The sequence below is a fragment of the Dunckerocampus dactyliophorus genome, chromosome 9 (assembly GCF_027744805.1).
Source record: "Dunckerocampus dactyliophorus isolate RoL2022-P2 chromosome 9, RoL_Ddac_1.1, whole genome shotgun sequence".
Classification (NCBI taxonomy): domain Eukaryota; kingdom Metazoa; phylum Chordata; class Actinopteri; order Syngnathiformes; family Syngnathidae; genus Dunckerocampus; species Dunckerocampus dactyliophorus.
In genome coordinates this window covers 7,640,220-7,664,000 of record NC_072827.1, presented here as the reverse complement: position 1 = coordinate 7,664,000, position 23,781 = coordinate 7,640,220, and the positions used below count along the sequence as shown (strand labels likewise).

Sequence of the window (23,781 nt, the reverse complement as noted above, 5' to 3'; positions counted from 1 at the left end):
GAATTTTATTCAACCTAGGACGCTTGCCCTTCCAAATATAGGAAGATATGACCGAGTCCAAAGTATCAAAAAAAGACTTTGGGATGAAGATTGGGATGGATTGAAAAAAATATAGAAATTTGGGAAGAATGGTCATTTTAATGGAGTTGATTCGACCGGCCAAAGTAGTGGAAAGTGGCGACCACTGCGTCAGACACTGCCTCGTGTGGTTTAATAGACTCAAAAAATTTTCTTTGAAAAGACTCTTATGTTTTTTTGTAACTGTGATGCCCAAATAAGTAAATTTATTTTCCACAATCTTAAAAGGAAACGATGCGTACACTGATGCTGGCGCCCCCTCATTGACAGGTAAAATTTCAGATTTATTCAGATTAAGTTTATATCCTGAGAACTGACCGAAATTCTTCAGAAGCAGTAGCAAAGCAGGTAAAGATCTGTCTGGATGTGAAATGAAGCTTAATAAGTCATCTGCATATAGCGCCACCTTGTGCTGTACTCCATTCCTCCAAATGCCAGATATGTTGTCACAGCTGCGAATTGCTATGGCAAGGGGTTCTATGGCCAAATCAAACAATAAGGGACTTAAAGGACAACCTTGTCTCGTTCCCCGGTAAAGATTAAATGGTTGTGACACCTGAGAATTAGTGAGGACGGAAGCAGTGGGACATAAGTAAAGTAATTTTATCCAGGTAATGAAATTTGCACCAAAGCCGAATTTGTGTAAGACCGCAAATAAATATGGCCACTCTATACGGTCAAAGGCCTTCTCCGCGTCTAAAGATAGCACACACTCCATGGACCCATCAGAAGGGAGGTACAAGATGTCAAACAACCGGCGCATATTGAAATTAGAATATCGATTTTTTACAAAGCCCGTTTGGTCATCTGATATAACCAGGGGTAAAATGTCCTCCAATCTTTTGGCCATTATCTTGGCCAGAATTTTAGCATCCACGTTTAGTAATGAAATTGGCCTATATGAGGAGCACTCTGAAGGGTCCTTGTCTTTTTTCCCAATAAGGGTGATACATGCTTCATAAAATGAAGCTGGAAAGGTACCGCGCCTGAATGAGTCGGACAGCACAGTACTCAACTGTACGGAGAGAGATTGGGAAAAAGCCTTAAAGAATTCTGCAGGAAAACCATCGGGACCTGGAGACTTCCCAGACTGGAGTGATGAAATAGCTTGTGCAATCTCCTCCTTTGTTATAGGTCTGTCAAGTCTACTTTTACTATCGAAAGGAATCTTGGGGATGTCTAATTGGTTCAGAAAAACGTTCATGAGTGCCGAGTTATTTGATTCAGAGGCATAAAGCTGAGAAAAGTAATTTCTGAATGTTTGATTTATTCTTTCATGATCTGAAGTAAAATTCCCATCCTCCATTTTGATCTTTACAATGTGTCCCTTAACTTTAGTACCTCTCAACTGGTTTGCCAATAGCTTCCCTGCTTTCTCACCATGAACATAAAACAGAGTCTTACTTGCAGAAAGTTGACGCTCAGCGATGTAAGTTGAAGCCAGATTAAATTGAGTTTGGAGTTCTACACGCCTTTTGTATAAATCGGGATTCGTAGATTGAGAATACTGATGATCCAATTTCTTAATCTTATCTGCCAATTCTAGTCGCTCTTGGTGGGCCTCCTTTTTCATTTTAACAGAATAAGAGATAATTTGACCCCTTATATAAGCCTTAAAAGTATCCCAAACTACTAAGCTAGATATATCTGGGGAGGAATTTGTCTGGAAAAAAAACAATATTTGCTCTTCGATAAATTTCACAAAATCGCTCTCAGAAAGAAGAGTTGAATTGAAGCGCCAGTGCTTGTTAATCCGAGGGCGATTTGGGAGAGCAAGGGAAAGTACAACTGGGGCATGATCTGATATTACTATACCCTGGTAGGTACATGAGCGAACACATTGCAAAAGATCATTATCAAGGAAAAAATAGTCAATCCTGGTGAAGGTATGGTGAACGTGAGAGAAGAATGAATACTCCCTTTTGTTTGGATGGAGGAGACGCCAGACATCAGAGACACCAGAATTTGATAAAAAGGACTGAATATATGAGGCCGATCTACTGTTTGAAACCGGGTTAGGAGAAGAACGATCTAGCACTGGATCCAAAAAACAATTAAAATCCCCACCTAGTATGAGAGCGTGTGAGCCCAGGTCCGGAAGAAAGGAAAAAAATTGTTCAAAAAAATTCACGTCATCCACATTCGGAGCATAAACATTGGCTAGCACTAACATTTTGTTATAAACCTTCCCTGAGACGATAACGAAACGACCATTCACATCTGATATAACATTGTGATGCACAAAAGGAATGTTTTGGTCAACAAGGATTGAGACCCCCCTGGCCTTTGCTTGAAATGAAGAATGAAAATGCTGGCCCCTCCACTGTGCCATTAAACGTGAACTGTCAGAACCACGAATATGAGTCTCCTGCAAAAACACAAATGCTGCTTTAAGTTGCTTTACATGTGCAAATACCCTCCTTCTTTTAACGGGATGATTTAAACCCTTGACGTTCCAGCTAACAAAATTTAGTGAATCATCCATTATCAATCAAAGGTGCAAGATGGTTAGTATAAAAAGTGCAATACTTGGAACATACAAGGTAAATTAAAACAAAAACTGGCTGTGTGTGGCATATGCAAGTTAACCTCTTCAAAGTAAAACAAAAATCCCACCCCACCTCCCCCAACACGGCTGCCCAAAAACAAAGCAGCAAGCTCTTCAAAACAACCATACTTATTCCAATACAATCTTCCTGTCACTCACGAATCTTCAGCTCCTCTGTAAATTATTAAACAGCACTCAACACTCCTAGGAGCCGGGTCCCTGAAAACCGTCTTGTGTACCTATACAATTGTAGCGGTATGTAAACAAGGTAATACTGGAACTTGAGGTAGAAACTTCCAACGTGAAACAAGGCACTAAGATGTTTCCTTCATAACCAAGTGCGAAAGGGGAAATTCCCTGAAACAAAATAGTGGGACATACTCACATTACAGTGACATCAAGTATAACAAGAGCTATGAAAAAAAAATGTCCTGTGAATAGCCCGGTAACGGTTACGTCGCTACCAATCACACGTAGGGCACCGTCCACAAAAAAAAGTACATTTTAAGATGACTTAGGAAGTCCATCAAGGTATTTCTGCGCCTCGTTAACCGAAGGTAGCCACTTTTTGTCTCCGCCGGGAAGTGTAATACGGAGCCGTGCAGGATACAGAAGCGATGGTCTGAGGCCTCTGTTGTAGAGCTCCGCCATGACATCCCTGTACTCGGCTCGCTGGCCCAGAACTTCAGGACAGTAATCCTCCACCACTCGAATTTGCTGGCCACGGTACTCGAGCTTCCCTCTGCGTCGTGCCTCACGGACCAAAAGGTCCTTGGTTTGGTAGCGGTGTAGACGAATAATAACAGGTCGCGGCCTCTGCCCCTGAGCTGGCTTAGCCATTAGCGACCGGTGGGCTCTGTCAATCTCCGGCGAAGACGGTAGAGTCTCCTCTCCAAAGACCTCGACCAGCAAGTCAGCGAAAAAGGTTGTAGGTCGACCACCTTCCACAGACTCGGGTAAGCCCAAGATTCGAATATTTTGTCTTCTACTTCGGCCTTCGAGGTCAACGACTTTAGCCGAGAGCTTGGTATTGCTCTCCTGCAGGCCAGAGCAAATATTTTCCAATTCCCGCACACGCTGGCTCAGGTCATCTGCTGCCAACTCAAGGGAAGACAGCCGCTGGCCATGTTCACTCACGGTGGCACAAACTTGGTCAAATTTGTTTTCCAGCTGATTAAACGATTCTTTAAAGTCTCCTGCTAGCGACTGTCTGTGTTGGTCAAGTAGCTCGGAGATCGCTTCCATCGTCAGGCTAGTAGGCGAGTCTTTTTTTGCCGCTAGTTTGCCCCGCTGTGATGCCATTTGAAACAAGCCCGGGTAAAGTAGATGTAAACTCTCCAAAAAAGAGCAAAAAGAAACGTCGGAATGAGGAGTGAAAGAGTGAAAATGATAAAATAGAAGCGGAGCTCTCGCTCTTGCGTCTACTCCATGCAACCGTCGACCGGAAGTCCCTTTTTTGTTGTTGTTTACCGCTCCAGACGGACCTCACAGTGTTGAAGTTGGCTGCCCTTGAAAGCACCAAGAATCTCGACCTTGAGAAGAAGGAGGGGAGAATCGATGATTTGCTACGGGTAAGCAGCCAGATGCCATATTTTGTCTAAAATAAACTTTATACACAATAAGGAAAGCCTTTTTGTGTTTAATTTGTAGATTTTTAAATGACAGAACTGTGTATGTGTGCGCACGTGTGTGTGTGTCTTTTTTGTTTTTTTTGATAGGCCAACTGTGATCTCAGGAGACAGATAGACGAACAACAAAAATTACTTGAAAAATACAAGGAACGCTTGAATAAATGCATCACCATGAGCAAGAAGCTTCTCATAGAAAAGGTACATTTCAAGTTCCCTCTCATTGCCGCTTAGTTGTGCTAACCTCTGTGTGTTATGCTTGGGCAGAGCACCCAGGAGAAGCAGGCCTGTCGGGAGAAAAGCATGCAGGATCGTCTCCGCCTGGGTCATTTCACCACAGTGAGGCACGGAGCATCCTTCACTGAACAGTGGACAGATGGCTACGCCTTCCAGAACCTTGTCAAGTGAGACACGGTCACATTGTTGACATTGCTGGCAAGGTTTAGAACCAGATATCTTTAAAAAAATAAATAAAAGGTGTTTCAGCGCAGGCCGGCAGCCAGCCACAGCAATTGCAGCCATATTTCCGCGCATGCCGTGTACCCCGCCTGTCCGCACTGGGGGGAACTTACTTAAAAATGTTACTTACAATATCAAGCGCTTGTTGCAAGACGCTGAACCTGCATGCATTTAGCACCCAAATGGGGCACTGACAGCTGCTTGTTTTTTCCGTCCGGTGACTACCGTTTGTCAGCACCGGTGCCTTTATGGCTGCAGCGTTTCGATACGCATCCATACTGTTATGGTCGGCTTTGAGTATATTCTTTCCTGTGTCTATACAACCCGCTCAGAGGGCAGATAGCCCACCTTTGCGAACTGCTTCTCTTCCGATTTTGGATTTGGAATACCAATTAGTGTAGTGGATTAGTTCCACCTGTAACAACACAAAGGAAGCTAACAATCGAAAGAGTCGCCGACAGTTGCAGTTGTTGACATAGTCGCACATCTCGTCACACTTGTAACAAGCAAGGGTGTCCAAAGTGCAGCACAGCTGCAAATCAGGCCGTGGCACACTGTAGAAATGAAATTAAACTGCAAACATTTGAAAAATAGAGCAAAAGGCACGGGGTGTCCCGATCTGATATTGATATCGGGTTGATGTGAGCAAAAAAAAAAAAAACTGTATCGGATTATATCAGCCTGCATCTAAAATCTCCGATATTGACACTCGGATACAAGCAGTCGATTCAAGACTATCTAACAGCAGCCGGATAGAGCACACGCGATCACAACAACAGCGTGTGCTAACGTGTGAAGCATGGTGTAGTACTTTAATAACGTGTCACATTATTATTATTATTATTATTATTATTATTATTATTATTTATTTATTTATTTTTTTACTTTTAGACTCTTCAAGGTTGGCAGCTCTGCAAATACAGTATCTCATTTTCTTTCTTCCACAGACAGCAGGAGTGGATCAATCAACAAAGGGAGGACATCGAGAGGCAGCGAAAACTACTCGCCAAGAGGAAACCTCCATCCTCCAGTAGCTCGCAGGCACCGTCAACAAACTCTGAGCCAAAGCAACGTAAAACCAAGGCGGTGAACGGAGCAGAAAACGACCCTTTCCTGAAACCCAGCCTACCTCAGCTGTAAGTGCACATGGTGTTATGAACATACAGTAGAGTCATGGCCATTTGGCAGTCACTCACATTTTATGTTTGACTGACTTTGCAGCTTCAGAATTCTCTCCAAAAGCATGTGCTATGCAAACTGCACAAACGTCTGAAGGGTTTACATTATTACATATTATTGCCTTTGTGGCTGTTTTCAATAGAAGACACTGTAAGTAAAAACACTGAAGCAAGGACTGATAAGCATGCTGTGTACACAATCAAGTGTAGCAGTTGTAAAGCATGTTTAACGACCTGCAGCACCATAAATGTGCAAATGTTTCCGTTTGAAGCTAACAACTTGAGTTAACAAGTCTTTCCTTTTCTTTTTTTTTTTTCCTCCTGGAAAGGCTGACGCTAGCTGAGTACCACGAACAGGAGGAGATCTTCAAATTGCGACTTGGACACCTAAAAAAGGTTTGTCAAGTCGTTACCATGTCTACTAGCACAATATCTTATTATATTTAAAGTCAGGATATAATTAGGTGCAGCAAATCACTATCTTCTATATCCGAGGTCACAACTGGTCATGCGGCCAGTCTGCGTGCAAAAAATGTAAGAAACGCAGAAAGGACGCGCATGTGATGTGCTGATTTTTGAGCCACAGAATGGCCGCAGAGGTTCTTTGTCAAGTGTGTATGTACAGTATACAGTATGTATACAGGTACTACTCAGAAAATTAGAATATCCTGAAAAAGTTGTTGTATTTCTGCAGTTCAACTTAAAAGGTGAATTTGACATATTATATAAACAAAGAATATGCAAATCAATATATTTCAAGTTTTTATTTCTTTGGATTTTGCTGATCAGGTCTAGCAGCTTAAAAAAAACTTAAATTCATAAAGTCAGAAAATTAGAATATTACATAAAGTCAATGTAAAAAAAGGGTTTTAAATACAAAAATGCAAGGCCTCCAAAACTAAACTCTTGCACCTGTATTTAGTACTTGGTTGAGACCCCTTTTGCCTGAATAACAGCCTTTATCTGGCGTGGCATGGATGCTGCCAGTTTATGGCATATCTCAGGGGTTATGGAAGATCAGCATACTTCAGTTGTGGCCTTTAGCTGTTCTTTATTGTTTGGTCTCCTCCCGTACAGTTTCTCTTGACAGATTTTCTATGGGGTTCAGGTCAGGTGAGTTTGCAGGCCAATCAAACATGGTAATCCCATGGTCGTTGAACCAGGACTTTCTACTTTTAGCAGTGTGAGCAGGTGCCAAGTCCTGCTGGAAGATGAAGTCTGCATCTCCATAAAGCTGTTCCACTGAAGCCAACATAAAGTGCTCTAAAATGTCCTGGTAGATGGCTACGGTTATGTTTGACTTCATGAAGCACAGAGGACCAACACCAGCAGCTGACATGGATCCCCAAGTCATCACAGACTGGGGAAACCTAACATGCATCTTTTATCGTGCTCTTCTCCAGTCTTCCTCCAGACTCTGTGACCTTTGTTGCCAAATGAGATGCAAAACTTTCTTTCATCAGAAAAGAGGACTTTTGACCACTGGGCAACAGACCAGTCCTTCATTTCTCTTGCCCAGGAAAGGCGCCTCTGGTGCTGATTACTATTGAGGAGAGGTTTGACAACAGGAATTCGACATTTGAAGCCCATGTCCAGCATCCGCCTGCGTGTTGTTTCTCTTGAAGCAACAACTCCAGCATCGGTTCACTCCTTATGAATGGCCCTTTCTTGACAACCCTCTCCAGCCTGTGGTCATCTCTCTCTGGCTTGTACACCGTTTTCTTCCACACTTCTTCCTTCCACTTGACTGTCTACTCTCAACTCTCAATTCTCATTGACTCTCAAGTCAATGAGTTTTCTGCACAACTGTCAGATCAGGAGTCTTCCCCCCCCCATGTCTGAACTCTTCTGAGCCAACCTAAGACAGACTTTTTCAAGGCTCAGGACCCTTTTGCAGGTGTTTTGGATTACTTGCCTGATCAGAATTTGACTCTTTGAACCTACAGAACTGAAGCTTTTCACAGTATTCTAATTTTCTGAGTTTGTGCGTTTGTTGTTTTAATAAGCTGAAAGTCTTAATCAGCAAAGTTACAACAAGGAACTGCTTGAGAAATGTCAATTTGTGTGTCACGACTCAGTAAAATTTGTTGGTGTAATCTTTTATGTTAAATTGCCAAAATAAAACAACTTTTACTTGATATTCTAATTTTTTGGTTAGTACTTGTACATACATTGGTACGGCACGTGACATTACAGAAGCTTTATTGTAAAAAAAAATATATATATATATATATAAAATTGCGAGAGACATAGGTGTGCAGAACCAATTGTGTTTCCAGTACGGATCTGGCCGTGAGAACGGGTGTTTTTCCCATTTCTTGGCGGGAGGCTATCATTATTCCAATCCCAAAACCTGGAAAAGATGCATCAAAACCAACAAATTATCGACCTATCTCTTTGACCAGCTGCCAAACAAAGTGCGCATGTATGCTGTACTCATTACCTGTATTATCCTGTATGTATAAGTTATGAGCAACTTATAATGAATGATATGTTTTATGCTGAGAAAATGGGCTATTTTGAGAGATTTTTTTTTCAATTGAACAAATATTATTATTTAATATTAATATTTAAGCAAATATTTGCGGTGCCATGAATGCTGAATCGCAAATGTGCATGGATCCACTGTACTGTATGTGATTTGTGTTGAGCAAGCGGATGGACAAGAGGGTTTGATGAACTCATGACTCTGAATGTCTGTGTGTGTGTGTGTTTGTGCACTTGAATCTTTTTTATAGGAGGAAGCTGAGATCCAGGCGGAGCTGGAGCGTCTGGAGAGGGTGCGCAACCTTCACATTCGGGAACTGAAGAGAATAAATAATGAAGACAGCTCACAGTGAGTGTGAATCGATGTCTTTGCACCGACACCAGCGAGCTCGGTCGTCACACAAGGCCGGTATTCAACACTGGCTGCTTTGGAGTGCAATATTTATGGGTCAATGTGGCTGCTAATATGAAATCAAATGAATTAGCACGGTGTCAAAATTACTTCTGTACTAAATAACAAGCCTTCCGTAGCCTCCAACATGATTTGTGATGAATGTTAAACAGGAATTTCAACTCGGTAAAGTTAAGATTGTGGTTGTGATTGGACATTTAGCAGCACAAATGCACAGTAGCTTGATGGTACAGTTGTATCAGTTTATATTGATGCTGACTACAATATAAGTCGATGGGAGCAAATGCATGAAATGATTGCCTCGAATAGTTACAGTCATAGCTGTTGGACCGGTGTCACTATCTGTGTTAACCGTGAGTATTACTATTAATTAATAGGGCTGTCAAATGATTACAAATTTTAATCAAATGTATCAGTCTTGAAATTAATTCATGATTAATCACCATTTGCAATTTTGTGTGAAATATATGCCCTTTCTCCTGCATTTTATGAACAAAGGGTAAATGACAGGACACAGTTTTATAAATTTTTATGTATTAGCAGGTTCAAATGAACTGAAAATACACTGCTCAGAAAAATTAAAGGAACACTTCGAAAACACATCAGATCTAAACTGGGGGAAAAATGATCTTGAATATCTTTCCTGATAAGTGGGTGATGTATTAGTAACAAAATGATGCCACATCATTTGATAGAAATGAAACTGATCACCCTATAGAGGGGGGAAATCAAAGACACCCCAAAAATGAAAGTGAAAAAATGATGCAGCACACTGGTCCATTTTGCTCAAATGTCATTGTAGCAACTCAAAATGATTCTCAATAGTTTGTGTGGCTCCCACGTGCTTGTACGCGTGCCTGACAACGTCGGGGCATGCTCCTAATGAGACTACGGATGGTGTCTGGGGGATCTCCTCCCAGATCTGGACCAGGGCATCACTGCGGTACCTGGACGCATGGAGGAGATTCCAGCAGACAGGTAGTTACTCCAGGAGAGCTGGACAGGGCCGTAGAAGGTCCTTCAACTCTCAGCAGGATCGGTATCTGCTCCTTTATTCAAGGAGGAACAGGATGAGCACTGCCAGAGCCCTACAAAATGACCTCCAGCAGGCCACTGGTGTGAATGTTTCTGACCAAACAATCAGAAACAGGCTCCATGAGGGTGGCCTGAGGGGCCGACGTCCTGTATTGAGCCCTGTGCTCACTGCCCAGCACCGTAGAGCTCGATTGGCATTTGCCATAGACCACCAGAATTGGCAACTACAACACTGGTGCCCTGTGCTCTTCACTGATGAGAGCAAGTTCAACCTGAGCACATGCGACAGACAAAGGGTCTGGAGATGCCGTGGAGAACGTTATGCTGCCTGCAGCATCATTCAGCATGACCGGTTTGGTGGTGGGTCAGTGATGGTCTGGGGAGGCATATCCCTGGAAGGACGCACAGACCTCTACAGGTTAGATAATGGCACCCTGACTGCTATTAGGTATCGGGATGAAATCTTTGGACCCATTGTCAGAACCTACTCTGGTGCAGTGGGACCTGGGTTCCTCCTGGTCCACGACAATACCCAACCTCATGTGGCTAGTGTATGCAGGTAGTTCCTGGAGGATGAAGGAATTGATACCATTGACTGGCCCCCACGTTCACCTGACCTAAACCCAATAGAACACCTCTGGGACATTATGTTTAGGTCCATCCGGCGCCTCCAGGTTGCTCCTCAGACTGTCCAGGAGCTCATGGATGCCCTGGTCCAGATCTGGGAGGAAATCCCCCAGACACCATCCGTAGTCTCATTAGGAACATGCCCTGACGTTGTCAGGCATGCGTACAAGCACGTGGGGGCCACACAAACTACTGAGAATTATTTTGAGTTGCTACAATGACATTTTAGCAAAATGGAACAGTGTGCTGCATAATTTTTTCACTTTCATTTTTGGGGTGTCTTTGATTTCCCCCCTCTATAGGGTGATCATTTTCATTTCTATCAAATGATGTGGCATCATTTTGTTACTAATACATCACCTACTTATTATCAGGAAAGATATTCAAGATCATTTTTCCCTCAGTTTAGATCTGATGTGTTTTCGAAATATTCCTTTAATTTTTTTGAGCAGTATATAAATCAAGCGAAGATACCACACGTCTCTGAATATATATTTGCCCAACACTAGTCTCTTTGATAGTTGAACATTTGAATCACACTTTAACAGCGTTATGAGCCATTGAGGGGTTGCGTCAAAATGATTTCAAGTTGTTATAGGGTTGTTTCATGTTATTTCATGCCTAGAGGGCTCTAATAATGTTGAACGTATTTTGAAGGTCGTAAACAGGTTTTTAATGCTCAAACTAGAAAAATATTCAATTTATAAATCAGGTACTCTACTTCGCTGAAATTTACTTATCACGGTCGGATGGAACCAATTAACTGCGATAAATAAGGGATTGCTGTCCTACTAATTCGGCAAAGGTTTCAGAATTTGTTGTTGCCAGTCTATATAATGTGTAATATTATTTTGTTTGTTTGTCCATGCGCAGATTCAAAGATCATCCTACATTGAACGAACGATATCTGCTCTTGCACCTTCTAGGGAGAGGGGGATTTAGTGAAGTTTACAAGGTAAGTCAGTCATGTTTATCCCTTTTTAGTTTTAAGAAAACTAGTTACTAGGGTTTACTAGGGACAAGTGGGCTGAATTACTGTTGGACCAACACATCATCAGTAGAGTAAAACTGTCTCACGACGGTCTAATCCCAGCTCACATTGCATCGTAACCTTCCTCTGTGCTCTGCAGGCTTTTGACTTGATCGAGCAACGATATGCAGCTGTAAAAATCCACCAACTAAACAAAAACTGGAGGGAAGAGAAAAAGGAGAACTACCACAAGTATGCATGCTCACATCACCTCCACTACATGACGAAGTGTTTCTTCCATCGTGCCTAAAACGTGTGGCTTTTCCCTCCACAGGCATGCATGTCGAGAGTACAGAATACACAAGGAGCTGGACCATCCCAGAATCGTGAAACTTTATGACTACTTCTCACTGGACACAGACACGTTAGTCACCTCATGAATCCCAAATGCCACCTCCGAAGCGGCGCAGTTTTACTCGCAATTTTTTTTAACAACACAGCGTCTGCTCCGACAGGTTTTGCACTGTCATGGAATACTGCGAAGGCAACGACTTGGATTTCTACTTGAAGCAGCACAAGCTCATGTCGGAGAAGGAGGCTCGGTCCATCGTCATGCAGATTGTCAATGCACTAAGATATCTGAACGAGATCAAGCCCCCCATCATCCATTATGACCTGAAGCCAGGTAAATGTACACATTTAACGCAATCACCCGTGGGACCAGTGCATCCACAAAATAGGTTGCTGCTACATGAAAAGAGTAACACAAAATGCCAGAGGTTCAACAAGAGCACTTAAAGAGCCGAGAACCTGCACAATCAAGGAGTGAATATCCAACTCGGACCTTAACAGTTACAAGGTGACACTAGAGCAGGGGTGTCTGAAGCGTGGCTTTGGGGCCATGTGGCTCATGGCACATTCTTATAACACAATAAAAACAACCAAGAACAGCAAAAATGGAAAACCAGCAGTCATTTTACAAGAATAAAGTCAGCATAAGAGAAAGAAGTTGTAATCTAACAAGAAAAACACTCAATTTATGAGAATAAAGTTGTAATATAACATCGAAAAATAACATCATTTTAGTAGCATAAATATGAAATATTAAAACAATTGATTTTTAATGTAATATGAGGAGCAAACAAAACAAAATAAAGTTGTAATTTTTGGAAAATTAGGTCGGGGAATAAGTCACATTGAGAAGAAAATATACAAAGATTATTAAGAAGTAAATTGAAATATTCGGAAAATAATTTTTTTTAAAAACTGAAAAAATATGGAAAGAAAAAGCCAAGAGTGATGATAGTAATACCATTCATTTTGGTGTGTATGCTGCTAAATTTTTGTTAAACGTTGGACCCTGCGTGGCTAATTTATGGCTAAATTCTAATCTTGTGACCTCTTCTTTACTTCAGAACTACTACTAATACTGTGCCGCTCGCGAGTCAGTGAGGAAACAATAGCTTTTTCTTTAGCAGGTGTCAATCAGGAGATATAAGCGCACTCACAACAAGCTTGTCAAACAATTGGAAGTCCGTGGAGGTGAGTGTGTATATATACCAGTATAACAACATAACAGTCTGACTCGTGGTGTCATCTTTCAAAGAACACCTTACTAATGGGAATAAATTCATCACACAGCAACTTAATACTTAAAAGGTGTATATACAAACATGTGCCAATATCAGTTTAAAATAATAAAAAAATATTTAAAGTTTTTCCATAAGGCATTGCGTCTGAGCAAGGCATTCATTGGGCCTGCAATTACCTCAGCTTCCCTATTTGCTTAGGGCTCCGGGTCCTCTGGTTTTCTCAAATGAAATACTTCATGGGAACACTTTAAAATGTTGGGGTTTTTTTCATACAAAACTCGTATTGACACATGTTTCTATATTTCTGAGGTACAGCGTTTGAGTGTTAGTTGCTGTGTGATGATTTTAGTGTTTGTAAGATGAAACCGTGAGTCAGCCTGTTATGACTGCCTTTCCCAATGGGTTGACAAGCTTGTCGTGAGTTTTTTCCGAGCTCATGATTGGCTCCTGTCAAATAAAGAGCTGCCTGGTCCTCACGGGCTCATGCGCGCCACAATGTGCCACTTTATGACGTGGACACGTGTGGCTTATACACCGGGATTTACGGTAATACGGCTTTTCACCGATATGACAAAGCTGAGATGCATTTTTTTTCCTTGAAATATATTTAACTTCTTTTACCATCCATCTATCTATCGCTTATTCGAGATCGGGTTGCGGGGGCAGCAGCCTAAGCAAGGAGGTCCAATCTTTCCTGTCCCTGGACACTTCGTCCATCTCCTCCGGCAGATCCTATAAGATCATATAAGCTGGTACAGTCGTCCCTCGCCACATCGCAGGTCGAATTTCGCAGATTCACTCTGATCACGTTTTTTCATACATATATTAATTGATAAATGCTGTTTTGTGGTTGAACATGGCCAATTATGAGTAAAAAAAAAATGCATATTGGATCAAATGTTTTTCTGCCAAAATTAAGCATTGTCATTTATAAAAATGTCTAAAACTAAAATACAAATACAAAGAATTACAAAGCCGCATTCTACTTGTGAATGTAGTATTCTACATTGCTCACTAGGTGTCAGTAATTGTTCAGTGAGACAAGCACTTGATCACCGCAACAGGCATTTATCGCAGCTTTAAATGATCTCACAACAGGCACAATAACAACATAATCATCATATCAAGAACATGGGCTACTGTTGCGTCAGTAATCCAGCTAAAACTCAACTCTGAACCCCACGACGTCACTTCCTGTATACACGTCCAGAAGACTTTATTGCAACACACACAAGCACAAGTCACTATTTATGTCTTAAATGTCTTATTTTCTCTTATGTCTACTATATTGGGTAATAGAGTGTAAAGATGACTATAGGGGTGTTATTTTATGTCTAGAGGGCTCTAATAATGGGCTCTAATAATAATAATAATCGTATTTAGAAGGTTGTGAACAGGTTTTCTATGCCATAACAAAAATATGCCATTTATAAATATGGAATCCTACTTGGTGGAAGTTCACTTTTCATGGTCGGGTCTGGAGCCAATTAACCGCCATAATGAGGGATTACTGTATTATTGATTTTGTTCAGCAACTTGGAAGATGCCCAGTGGCATGACATCAATGTTTCATGTCACATTTAAATTGATTGGGAACATACCTCCAGAGATATGATTAGTTATCATGATTAAGTAATTATAAGCTTGCCACTGACTGCCTGCATTCCTGTTTAGGTAACATCCTGCTGGTGGACGGCACCGCCTGTGGCGAAATCAAAATCACCGACTTTGGCTTATCCAAAATCATGGACGATGACAACTACGGCGTGGATGGGATGGACCTGACATCACAGGGCGCAGGAACGTATTGGTGAGAAGAATTAGCTCACAGGCACACATGTCCATGTATTTAAGAATAAAAGAAAAATGAGAGTAATTGATACATCCATAAAAATTTCTATTTTTGGCATATGGTTCACTCCTCCCTCTCCAAACCTTCCTGCTAGCTTGACTTTGACGTTTTCCTACGATTTTGGATTAACATTTGCAAAAAAAAAGTGAGTGTGTTGTAATTATTAGATGAGATTCAGTTCCAGAACCTTCCCTTTCTCTCTTCAATTGTCATTGTTAACTGGCGACACAATCCAGGTTTAATCCCTAAATAAGCCTCACAACTGTTTAAACACATTTCAAGTATAAAATGTATAGCTGCTCACCACTAATCAATGATAATGGAAGATGACCCATCAACACATGGAATGGGAGAGCACACAACTATGGTCTGTTCAAAGGCTGCCAAAGTGGAAAATCTCAACGCTTGAGGGAAAAACATTATTAGTGAAGCATAGTCATGTAAAAACCTTGAAAAAAATTGTAAGATTTTTTTTTTTTTTTGGTACATGTATGTTCAGCTGTGTTACCACTTTGTATTAATATTGACATAGGGCAGGGATGTTCAAACCACATAGTGAAAAATGAAAGGGTGCAACTTTGCTACTTTGATATTTTGTAAAGCAACACGTGTAGATATGCTGTATATATAAATTGTATATACAGTATTTCAAGAAAAAAATGCACCTCTGCTTTGTCATATAGGTGGGAAAGAATGTCGAAATATTTTATCTTTCTTTTTAAATAATCTTTGTCATTTACATTTTGTAATTTTTTTTTTTTAACTTTATTACCATAATATTTTGACATTGCTCTCGTAAAACATGGCCGCACAGTGCATGTTGGACACACAGTCAGGAGATTGGGAACATCTGGGATCGAATCTCTATTGAGCATCTCTGTGTGGAGTTTGCATATTCACCCAGTGAGTGCGTGGGTTTTCTCTGGGTACTCGGGTTTCCTCCCACATTCCAAAAAAAGTGCATGTGAAGTTAATTGGCAACTTAAATTGTCCATAGGTATCAGTGTGTGTGTGTGTGTGTGTGTGTGTGTGTGTGTGAGTCCGTTGATGTTGGCAGTTCGGATATTCAGGCGAAGCGGCTGTTTGTCAGCCTACTGGTGCAGGAATTGATTGACCTGAAGCATCTCCCAGAGGGTCAAAGGTGTGAGTGTGTGGGGTCTGCTGTCCTTTATTCTTCTCAGGCAGCAGGATGTGGACAGGTGTTCCAGGGTAGGCAGAGGGCAGCCAATGATCTTCTGGGCAATTTTCATAACCCTCTCCATAAGCCTTCTGCTGTGGAGCCCGTGTACCACACACTCAAGCAGTACGTGAGCGCACACTCTACCGACAAGCGGTAGAAGGCCAGCAGCAGCTTCTGGTCTAGGTTGTACTTCCTTAGGACACGCAGGAAGTGAAGCCACTGCTGAGCCTTCTTCACCAGGGCCTTGATGTTGGGGGTCCAGGAATGGTCGACAGACATGTGCGTGCCCAAAAACTTCCACCTGTATACTGTTAATGAGGAGAGGGGTGTGAGCCTGTCTGTGCTTCCTGAAGTCCAGTATAAGTTCTTTTGTTTTTTGGACGTTCAGTCTCAGATTCTTGCACACCAGTTTGACAGCATTTCCACCTCGTCCCCCTCGTGGATGAGCCCCACAACAGTGGTGTCATCTGCATATTTACAGTAATAATGCTGTTTGTGGGGTGGGTTGGAGAACAGTCATGTACAGGGCGTAGAGTAGGGGGCTCAGTATTGTGGTGAACCTGTGCTGCGTGTGAGTGTGGAGGAGTGGGAGGGGCCCAGTTTCACAGATTGTTGATGGTTTGACAGGAAGTTTGTTATCCAGTTGCAGGTGGGTGGGTGGGATCTACAGTTGGAGCAGTTTGTTATGTAGAATTTTCGGGATGATTGTGTTGAACACAGAGATGAAATCCATGAAGAGCATGCTCATGTAGCTCCCCTTGTTCTCCAGATGGTTCAGTGCGAAGTGTAAGGACGATGGCATCCTCCGTGGACCGGTTTGGTAAGGGTCGAAGGAGGTAGGGAGGCGGTTTCCGATGTGTTGTGCTACTGATCGCTCCAGGCACTTCATGATTACGGATGTCAGGGCGATGGGTCTGTAGTCGTTGGGGCCATATATGGTGGATTTCCTGGGGATGGGGATGATGGTAGAGGCCTTTAGGCAGGTAGGAACGGTGGCGTGCATCAGGGAGAGGTTGAAAAGTTTTGTGAGGATGCCTGAAAGTTGATCTGCACATGCTTTTAACACCACTCCTGGGATGCTGTCCCGTCCCGCAGCCTTCATAGATGTCACTGTGAGGTTCTGCCTCACCTCTTGCTCCTGGAGGAAAAGATGTGAGGTGCTGGAATCGCGGGAGGGAAGGGGTGGTGGCTGTGGGGGTATGTGTGGCAGTGGTCTCACACCAGGCAAAAAAGGTATTTGGCTCCTCTGCCAGGTTGTTGCTGTTCATGGAGGAAGAGGGGGGCGGGACTTGGCTTCTATAGTTGGTTAGGGCCTGGATTCCCCTCCACATCTGTTGCGGGTTGTTGTCCTGGAAGTATCCCTCCACCTTCTTTTTGTAGCTGGGATAGGCTCCAGCGTACCCGCGACCCTAGTGAGGAGAATCAGCATGGAAGATGGATGGGTGTTCTCCGTACCTTAATTTTCCAAAAATTGCCACTTTATTTGTTGGGTGGTTTATTAGGACTTTAAAAAAATGTCTTTCTTTTACATTCCAACCTTATGCTACTAAAATGATACTTTTTTTTTTTTTTTTAATATCATGACTTTATTCTTGTAAAAATTACAGCAGCTTTTCCCATTTTTGCTGTTTTTTCCCCCAAAAAATATTTCAGCTTTTTTAAAAAAAAAAAAAAAAAAATTAATCTTTGTAAATTTTCTTCTCATAATGTAATTTATTGGCCAATAAAAACAGAATTTACTGTTTAATGTCAGGTGGAAATTGACATACTGTGAAAATGAATGTCATCGTGAGAAGGAGTGTTTGTGTTTTTCCGGCGGGTGGCTCAGTCGTGGTGGAATGTCAACAAAACAGGTTGAAATGGCCATAAACACCGGCGAAAGTTGGAACTTCCTCTTACGGAGCGTGAACGGAAGCTAGCTGGGTTAGCTTAGTTTAGCATGCTATTGCGGTTGGTTGTGTGCGACTCCGACCGGATGAGTATATTTTCACCACGCTGTGTTTTACCGCTGTAACGTAAGGAGCCTTTTACAATGCCCGATGACTATGTGCAGGTTCTGAGTGGGGGGAAAAAAAGACGAGAAGCACGTTTATTCTTGCACGCAGCTCATCTTAGCCGTAAACAGACATTCTCAACACAAATGGAACCCAAGAACACACTTGCAGCCTTCAAAATAAGAGCACTGTTTGCCCCAACTGTGTGAACAAAATAAGCATGTCATAAAAAATATCCTAAATGTGCAGTTTGAATTGCATCTGTGACTACATCTTCCTTAATCAAAAGCACGGCCATTACAGTTTGTTGAAGATTTTTTAGAAACAGGGGCTGTGTGCAGAGGCTGACATCCCATTAGAAAAGCTAGCTAAGATACATCCATTTGTCATTACCGGACAAAATTGGCCAATGATGTATCGCATCAATAAATGTAAGGTCTTTCTGCATTTAATTAATGGACATTTTATTCACTAACCCAATATTCACACACACTATGCTGGTAAAAATAAGTGTAAAATATAAATAAAAACAAAACAGAATGGAATTTGGAAAAAATAATACGGTTTCATAAAGTCCTACTAATGTTATGACTTTGTTCCCATAAATTTATGACTATTTCCATAGAACTTTTCCTATAACTTCATTTTCCAAAAAATACTTTTTGTTGTGTTTTGTTTCTCATAAAATTATCACTTTAAAAAACAAAAACACATTTTTCTTTAATATTTCAAGTCTATGCTACTAAGATGACATTATTTTTCCTCATAATAATATTACAAATGTACTCTCATAAAATTGCCACTTTTTCTCGTTGGAATATGGCTTTTTTAAAATTAATATTTTTACATTATTCTTGTAAAATTACTGCTGGTTTTTGTTTTCATTTCTGCTGTTTTCCAAATATTCATCTTTGTTACTGACTTTGTTGTCGTAACAATATAACTTTTTCTGCATCCTAATTTTCCAAAAATGACAAAAAAATGTCTTTCTTGAACATTCTGAGTTGATGCTACTAAAATGACGTGAGTGAGACCTTTTGCTCTTAATATCATGACTTTATTCTTGTACGTTTTTGGGTTAAATTATATTTTTAGAATGCACCACTGGCCAATAAAAAAAAAAAAGCTGCGTGCCGCAATTGGCCCCAAGCCATAGTTTGGACACTGGGGGGTGACTCAAAGTGAATGAGATGTGCTTTCTGGGCTGTGAATGCCGAATGTGCGAGGATCTACGGTATCGACACTTAGTGTATACTTTTCCTGCTTGGTGTTTTTTAGGTACTTGCCACCTGAATGTTTCGTGGTCGGGAAAGAGCCTCCAAAGATCTCCAACAAGGTGGATGTGTGGTCTGTGGGTGTCATCTTTTTCCAGTGTTTGTATGGAAGGAAGGTAAGGAGCACAGCACAAGGCCAGACCAATCCTTTTTTTTGGATCTATAAAAGTAGCAATTGTTCCTCCTCTTCAGCCATTTGGCCACAATCAGTCTCAGCAGGACATCCTGCAGGAGAACACCATCCTGAAAGCTACCGACGTCCAGTTCCCCGTCAAGCCTGTTTCCAGCAATGAAGCTAAGGTTGGTTGCAAACACAATTCATCCTGACTTTCAAAGTAATCTCCTCATCCCTCTCCTCCCCTTCCAGGCCTTTATAAGGCGCTGCCTGGCGTACAGGAAGGAGGATCGCAGTGACGTCCACCAGATGGGAAGTGACCCCTATCTACTCCCTCACATACGAAGATCGAGCTCCTCGGGGAACCTCCAGATGAACGCAGCTGCCTCAGGACCCGCCTCCTCCAGCATCATCTCTTACTGATACTGATACTGTGACACACCCATGGAGAACTTCTCTGAGGGCCAGCAAGCAGCAGGAGGGAGCGAGGTGACTTGTGGATGGACAGTGACGAGATGTTTTTTTTTTTTTCTAAAATACAGGACATGGGCTAGTCAGCCGCCGTGAGGAGCGGATAAAAGCACTGAAAGTGACTCCGTAGCTTGAAGAAAACGTGAGTGAGACACTGTTGAAAGCTTGCAGATGGATGAGGGAGGCACCCTGCTGTTCATGTTTTGGTTTCACAGCCCTGCCAGGGTGAAATGCTTGAGCTGCTAGATGTGAATCAAGATCTCACTGTTGATTTCATGTTTTCTTCTTGTTAGGCTTGAAGTTTTGAGTTTGTTAGCCATGAGAATGTAACGTGTAGCATACGAGGAGCAAAGTAACCAAACGTAGAACTGTGGCATCCCATCCTATGCAGGAATATTAACACATTTGGAAAGTATATACTGTACATGTTTGTCTTTGGAATTTTCAAATGCAGCAGTGACGTGTACAAAGCGTGAAAATGTCCACAAGCCTTTTTCAGTGGATTCATTTTGCTGCTTTTCTCGCTCTTATTTTTTCAAGGGCTGTATATTTCACTTCGGGTACAAATTGTATAGTTCCACTTAAGAGTCAATAATAAATGACAGGAAATGTTCCCCCACCCTACCCGCCCCCCCAAGTGAACTATTTGGTAGAGCCTTGTTTGTACATCACCTACTGCAGGTGTGGTATTCTAAAAATGGAATTTAACAAGAAAGAAATTTAATTTTAACATTTTTTTACAAATCAGCGGTAAATTCACAAGAATAAAGTCTAAATATTAAGAGAAAAAAGTTGTCATCTAACGAAAAAGTTGTAATTTTAATGGAATATTGTAAATGAAGTTGAAATACTAAAGGAAAATGATGGTTTTTTTTTGTTGTAATTTTATGAAAAAAACAAAACAAGGAATAAAGTTGTAATTTTTCAAAAATTAGGTTGCGGAAAAAGTTATGTTACAACAATAAAGTCAAAAATATTCCAGGAATAAAGTCAGGATTACGAGAATAAAGTTTAAATAGTTGGAAAAATAAAAAAAAATTTTTTTAAAGGACTGCAGAAATAGGGGGGGAAAAACCCCAGATGTAATTTTATGAGAATAAAGTTGTATTCCAATGAGGGAAAGAGTTGCAATTTCAAAACAACAAATTCCTAATTTTGGGAAAAATGTCATTTTAGTAGGTGAGAGTTTAAGTCGCAATATTGTGACAAACAAACAAAATAAAGTTTTGGAAGATTGAGTTGGGGAAAAAAGTAATTTTATAACAAGAAGAAAATTTATGAAGATTATTTTAAAAGAAAATTGAAATATTTGGGAAATAAAAAAAACCCAGAAAAGCTGGAAAAATCAGCACTAACTTGACAAGCATAAAGTCAAAATACACTACTCACAATAAGTTCGGGATATTGTGAGGTCCTCAGTGGGTTTCATACATAAGGTGGGATCGGGAGGCAATTGTATTGAGGTGATAGACACACCTCGCTTTGTGTTTTCCACGTAATGGTCTCACTGTGTACAGTATATATTGGAGCAATGCCAAAAAATACAAAAAGACAACCCTTTCCGATGTGGCAGCAATTTCAACATTCTGGGGGTAGAAAAAGCTGCTATTGTCAGCTGCAAGCCTGTTTACGAGAAGTGAAGGGTACTATGGTTTCCAGACAAACCATTTGCAAACGACTCCACCGCTTTGGCTCGAATGCCGGACGACCGTTGCAGCTGACACCAGGACACCGTTGTGACCTGGACAATGCAGCAGTGGTCTACCATCCTGTTCACTGATGTGTTGGGTCACCTTGCACAGAAATGATGGTCATCAGCGATACCAGAGAAGGCAGGGTGAGCGAAGTCAACATGGTCCCCAGGGTTTGCTTTGGTGGAGGAGATGCAACAGTCTGGGCAGGCATCACCAGTCGGCGCAAAACAGATTTGGTGATTGTGGATGGCTCAGTCACTGCGCGTTCTTACCTCAGAGATGGCATAGAACCCATCATCGTCCCCCAAATCTGCCAGCACACCAACTTTCATGGATGATGCGCCACCACATCGTGCCAGAATTGTGACAGCTCGACTTCAGGAAGTCAGAGTGCCTCAAATGATATGGCAATGTCCCCTGACCTATAGAGCACATCTGGGACCAGCTGAAGCAGCGACTGGATGCTCGTGGTGCACCCCTACGTGACCTGGCAGAACTGCAGAACTGCGTGTAGCACTTGTGGAGGAGTGGAAGGCGTTGCCTCAGAACAACAACATGAGGCTAGTTGGGAGCATGAGACGTCACTGTGTGTGTGCGCCTCCTGCTGGGAGGAAGAATAACACTGCTTATTAGTTCACTGGAAGTGAAACCAAGCATCAAAAGCTCAGCAAGAGGAGGCACCTGCCAATATTGGCCGCTTGATTAAAGATAAAGACGATTAAATGCCAGAGGGGTCATGTATTCGGTGCACTGTTACAAGGAGATGTGGGGAGGAGAAGGCGACTAGCCTGGGACGATATTTTAAGAAGGCAGGAATGCCTGCAAGACAACCACGGGGATAAAAAGTAAGAGCTTGCTCTCTTTTTATTGCTCTTTCATTTCATTCTTGCAGTCAAACCTCGGTTTTTGTTTGCTACGATTTTTTTTGTACAATATTGCCCATAACTTTGCCTTCCGCTGTACTGTTTGGCTAAATCAAGTACCCAAACAAACCACCCCACACGGTGCTGACTGACTAACCGTGCATTGTTTATGGAGTGCAACTGCTATGTAACCCGCTAAAGGTGAGTAACATTGAATTCAATGTGGCCGGGATGTACAGGAAGTCCGCATTGCATTTGGGCATAAATTCTGACGCCACTCCACGGCAGTCTGGGAATCCAAATCCTTCCTAACCCCAGGACCACCGCTACTGTAGTTTGTATACTGCCACTCGGTGGCTTCAGGGAGTACTACATAAGTACAAGTACAAAACAAATTGACATAAAAATGTTTAATAAAGGTAAGAATATATTTTTACAACATCAAAAACCTCCATTTGATAACCTTTTCACACGACTGGACGAGTCTGACTCTGCAACGTGGCCATGTGACCCAACCTCCCCCACAAAGTCCTCTGCATTGTGAAAGTAGCAGGCGTCCCCTGCTAAGTCGAGTCAACAGACACTCGGACCGAGTGGCTGCTGGTCACCGACGGCACTGTTTGGCTCGGCGAAGCCAAAGAGGGAGGAGTTTCATCCATGGGGGCATGGGAGCATGGGAGCGTGGAAGGAAAATGGGGGGGTGAAGGCACAGTGGATTCGCAAACTGGGGGGGGTTGCTTGGAAGGGAGAAGACCTGAGGAAAGAGACGAAAGCCGTTGAAAACATTTACATTACAAGTCAAGAATGATCAGGTCCACCTCTAAAGACGCAATGTGTGACTTTCAGGAATGAGGATCAATCCATTTACTAGGTACGGCTGCAAACTAAACTACTTGTATTTCATGTTATTGTGCTTGAATGCTGACCTACACGGCATCATACTCATAAACATTTCTAATATTTAAAATTCATTTTTACCTCCACCAAGCGCAGTGCGGAAGTTGTGTTTTTTTGCCAGCGTTTATCTGTGTTCAAAATAACTTGAAAAGTTCTGAATGCATTTGGATGACATTTTCAGGAATTGTTGGAAATGGGATACGGAAGAACTCTTTACGTTTTGGGGGGGGGCGATCCAGGAATTTTTTAAAGGATTCTTTAACATTGTGAGATTTTCAGCATTTGTGCATATAACTCCACAATAAATGGTCAGAGCAAAAAATACAACAGGTTCTACAAAACATCCAAGACTGGTCCAAAAGATGTAGGATTATTTTGGTGTGAATCACAATATGGGGGGGAACTATGGCGCTTTGCGGGGGTCTGC

General features: G+C 41.9%; 2 protein-coding genes across 3 annotated transcripts in view; one reads left to right on the top strand and one right to left on the bottom strand.

The window, feature by feature from the left end:
• tlk1a (tousled-like kinase 1a) overlaps window positions 1-20,524 on the top strand; it is a 36,076-nt gene extending 15,552 nt beyond the window's left edge. Inside the window, exons 9-22 of the mRNA XM_054788359.1 lie at window positions 4,105-4,197; window positions 4,345-4,455; window positions 4,522-4,658; window positions 5,661-5,849; window positions 6,221-6,287; window positions 8,630-8,727; window positions 11,326-11,407; window positions 11,583-11,674; window positions 11,757-11,846; window positions 11,938-12,107; window positions 14,689-14,824; window positions 19,319-19,430; window positions 19,507-19,614; window positions 19,682-20,524. Of these exons, the coding sequence (XP_054644334.1) occupies window positions 4,105-4,197; window positions 4,345-4,455; window positions 4,522-4,658; window positions 5,661-5,849; window positions 6,221-6,287; window positions 8,630-8,727; window positions 11,326-11,407; window positions 11,583-11,674; window positions 11,757-11,846; window positions 11,938-12,107; window positions 14,689-14,824; window positions 19,319-19,430; window positions 19,507-19,614; window positions 19,682-19,852 (1,656 nt within the window). The 3' untranslated portion in view covers window positions 19,853-20,524. The remainder of the gene's footprint in view (window positions 1-4,104; window positions 4,198-4,344; window positions 4,456-4,521; window positions 4,659-5,660; window positions 5,850-6,220; window positions 6,288-8,629; window positions 8,728-11,325; window positions 11,408-11,582; window positions 11,675-11,756; window positions 11,847-11,937; window positions 12,108-14,688; window positions 14,825-19,318; window positions 19,431-19,506; window positions 19,615-19,681) is intronic.
• Window positions 1-23,781, bottom strand: part of LOC129188182 (Golgi reassembly-stacking protein 2-like) — a 44,817-nt gene that overhangs the window by 5,826 nt on the left and 15,210 nt on the right. The window contains exon 9 of one of the 2 annotated variants that reach the window (XM_054788362.1): window positions 22,853-23,211. The exons of the other annotated variant lie outside the window; for it this stretch is intronic. Coding sequence (XP_054644337.1) covers window positions 23,021-23,211 — 191 coding nt within the window. The 3' untranslated portion in view covers window positions 22,853-23,020. Of the gene's footprint in view, window positions 1-22,852; window positions 23,212-23,781 lie in introns of those variants that run through there. 2 annotated transcript variants of the gene reach the window in all.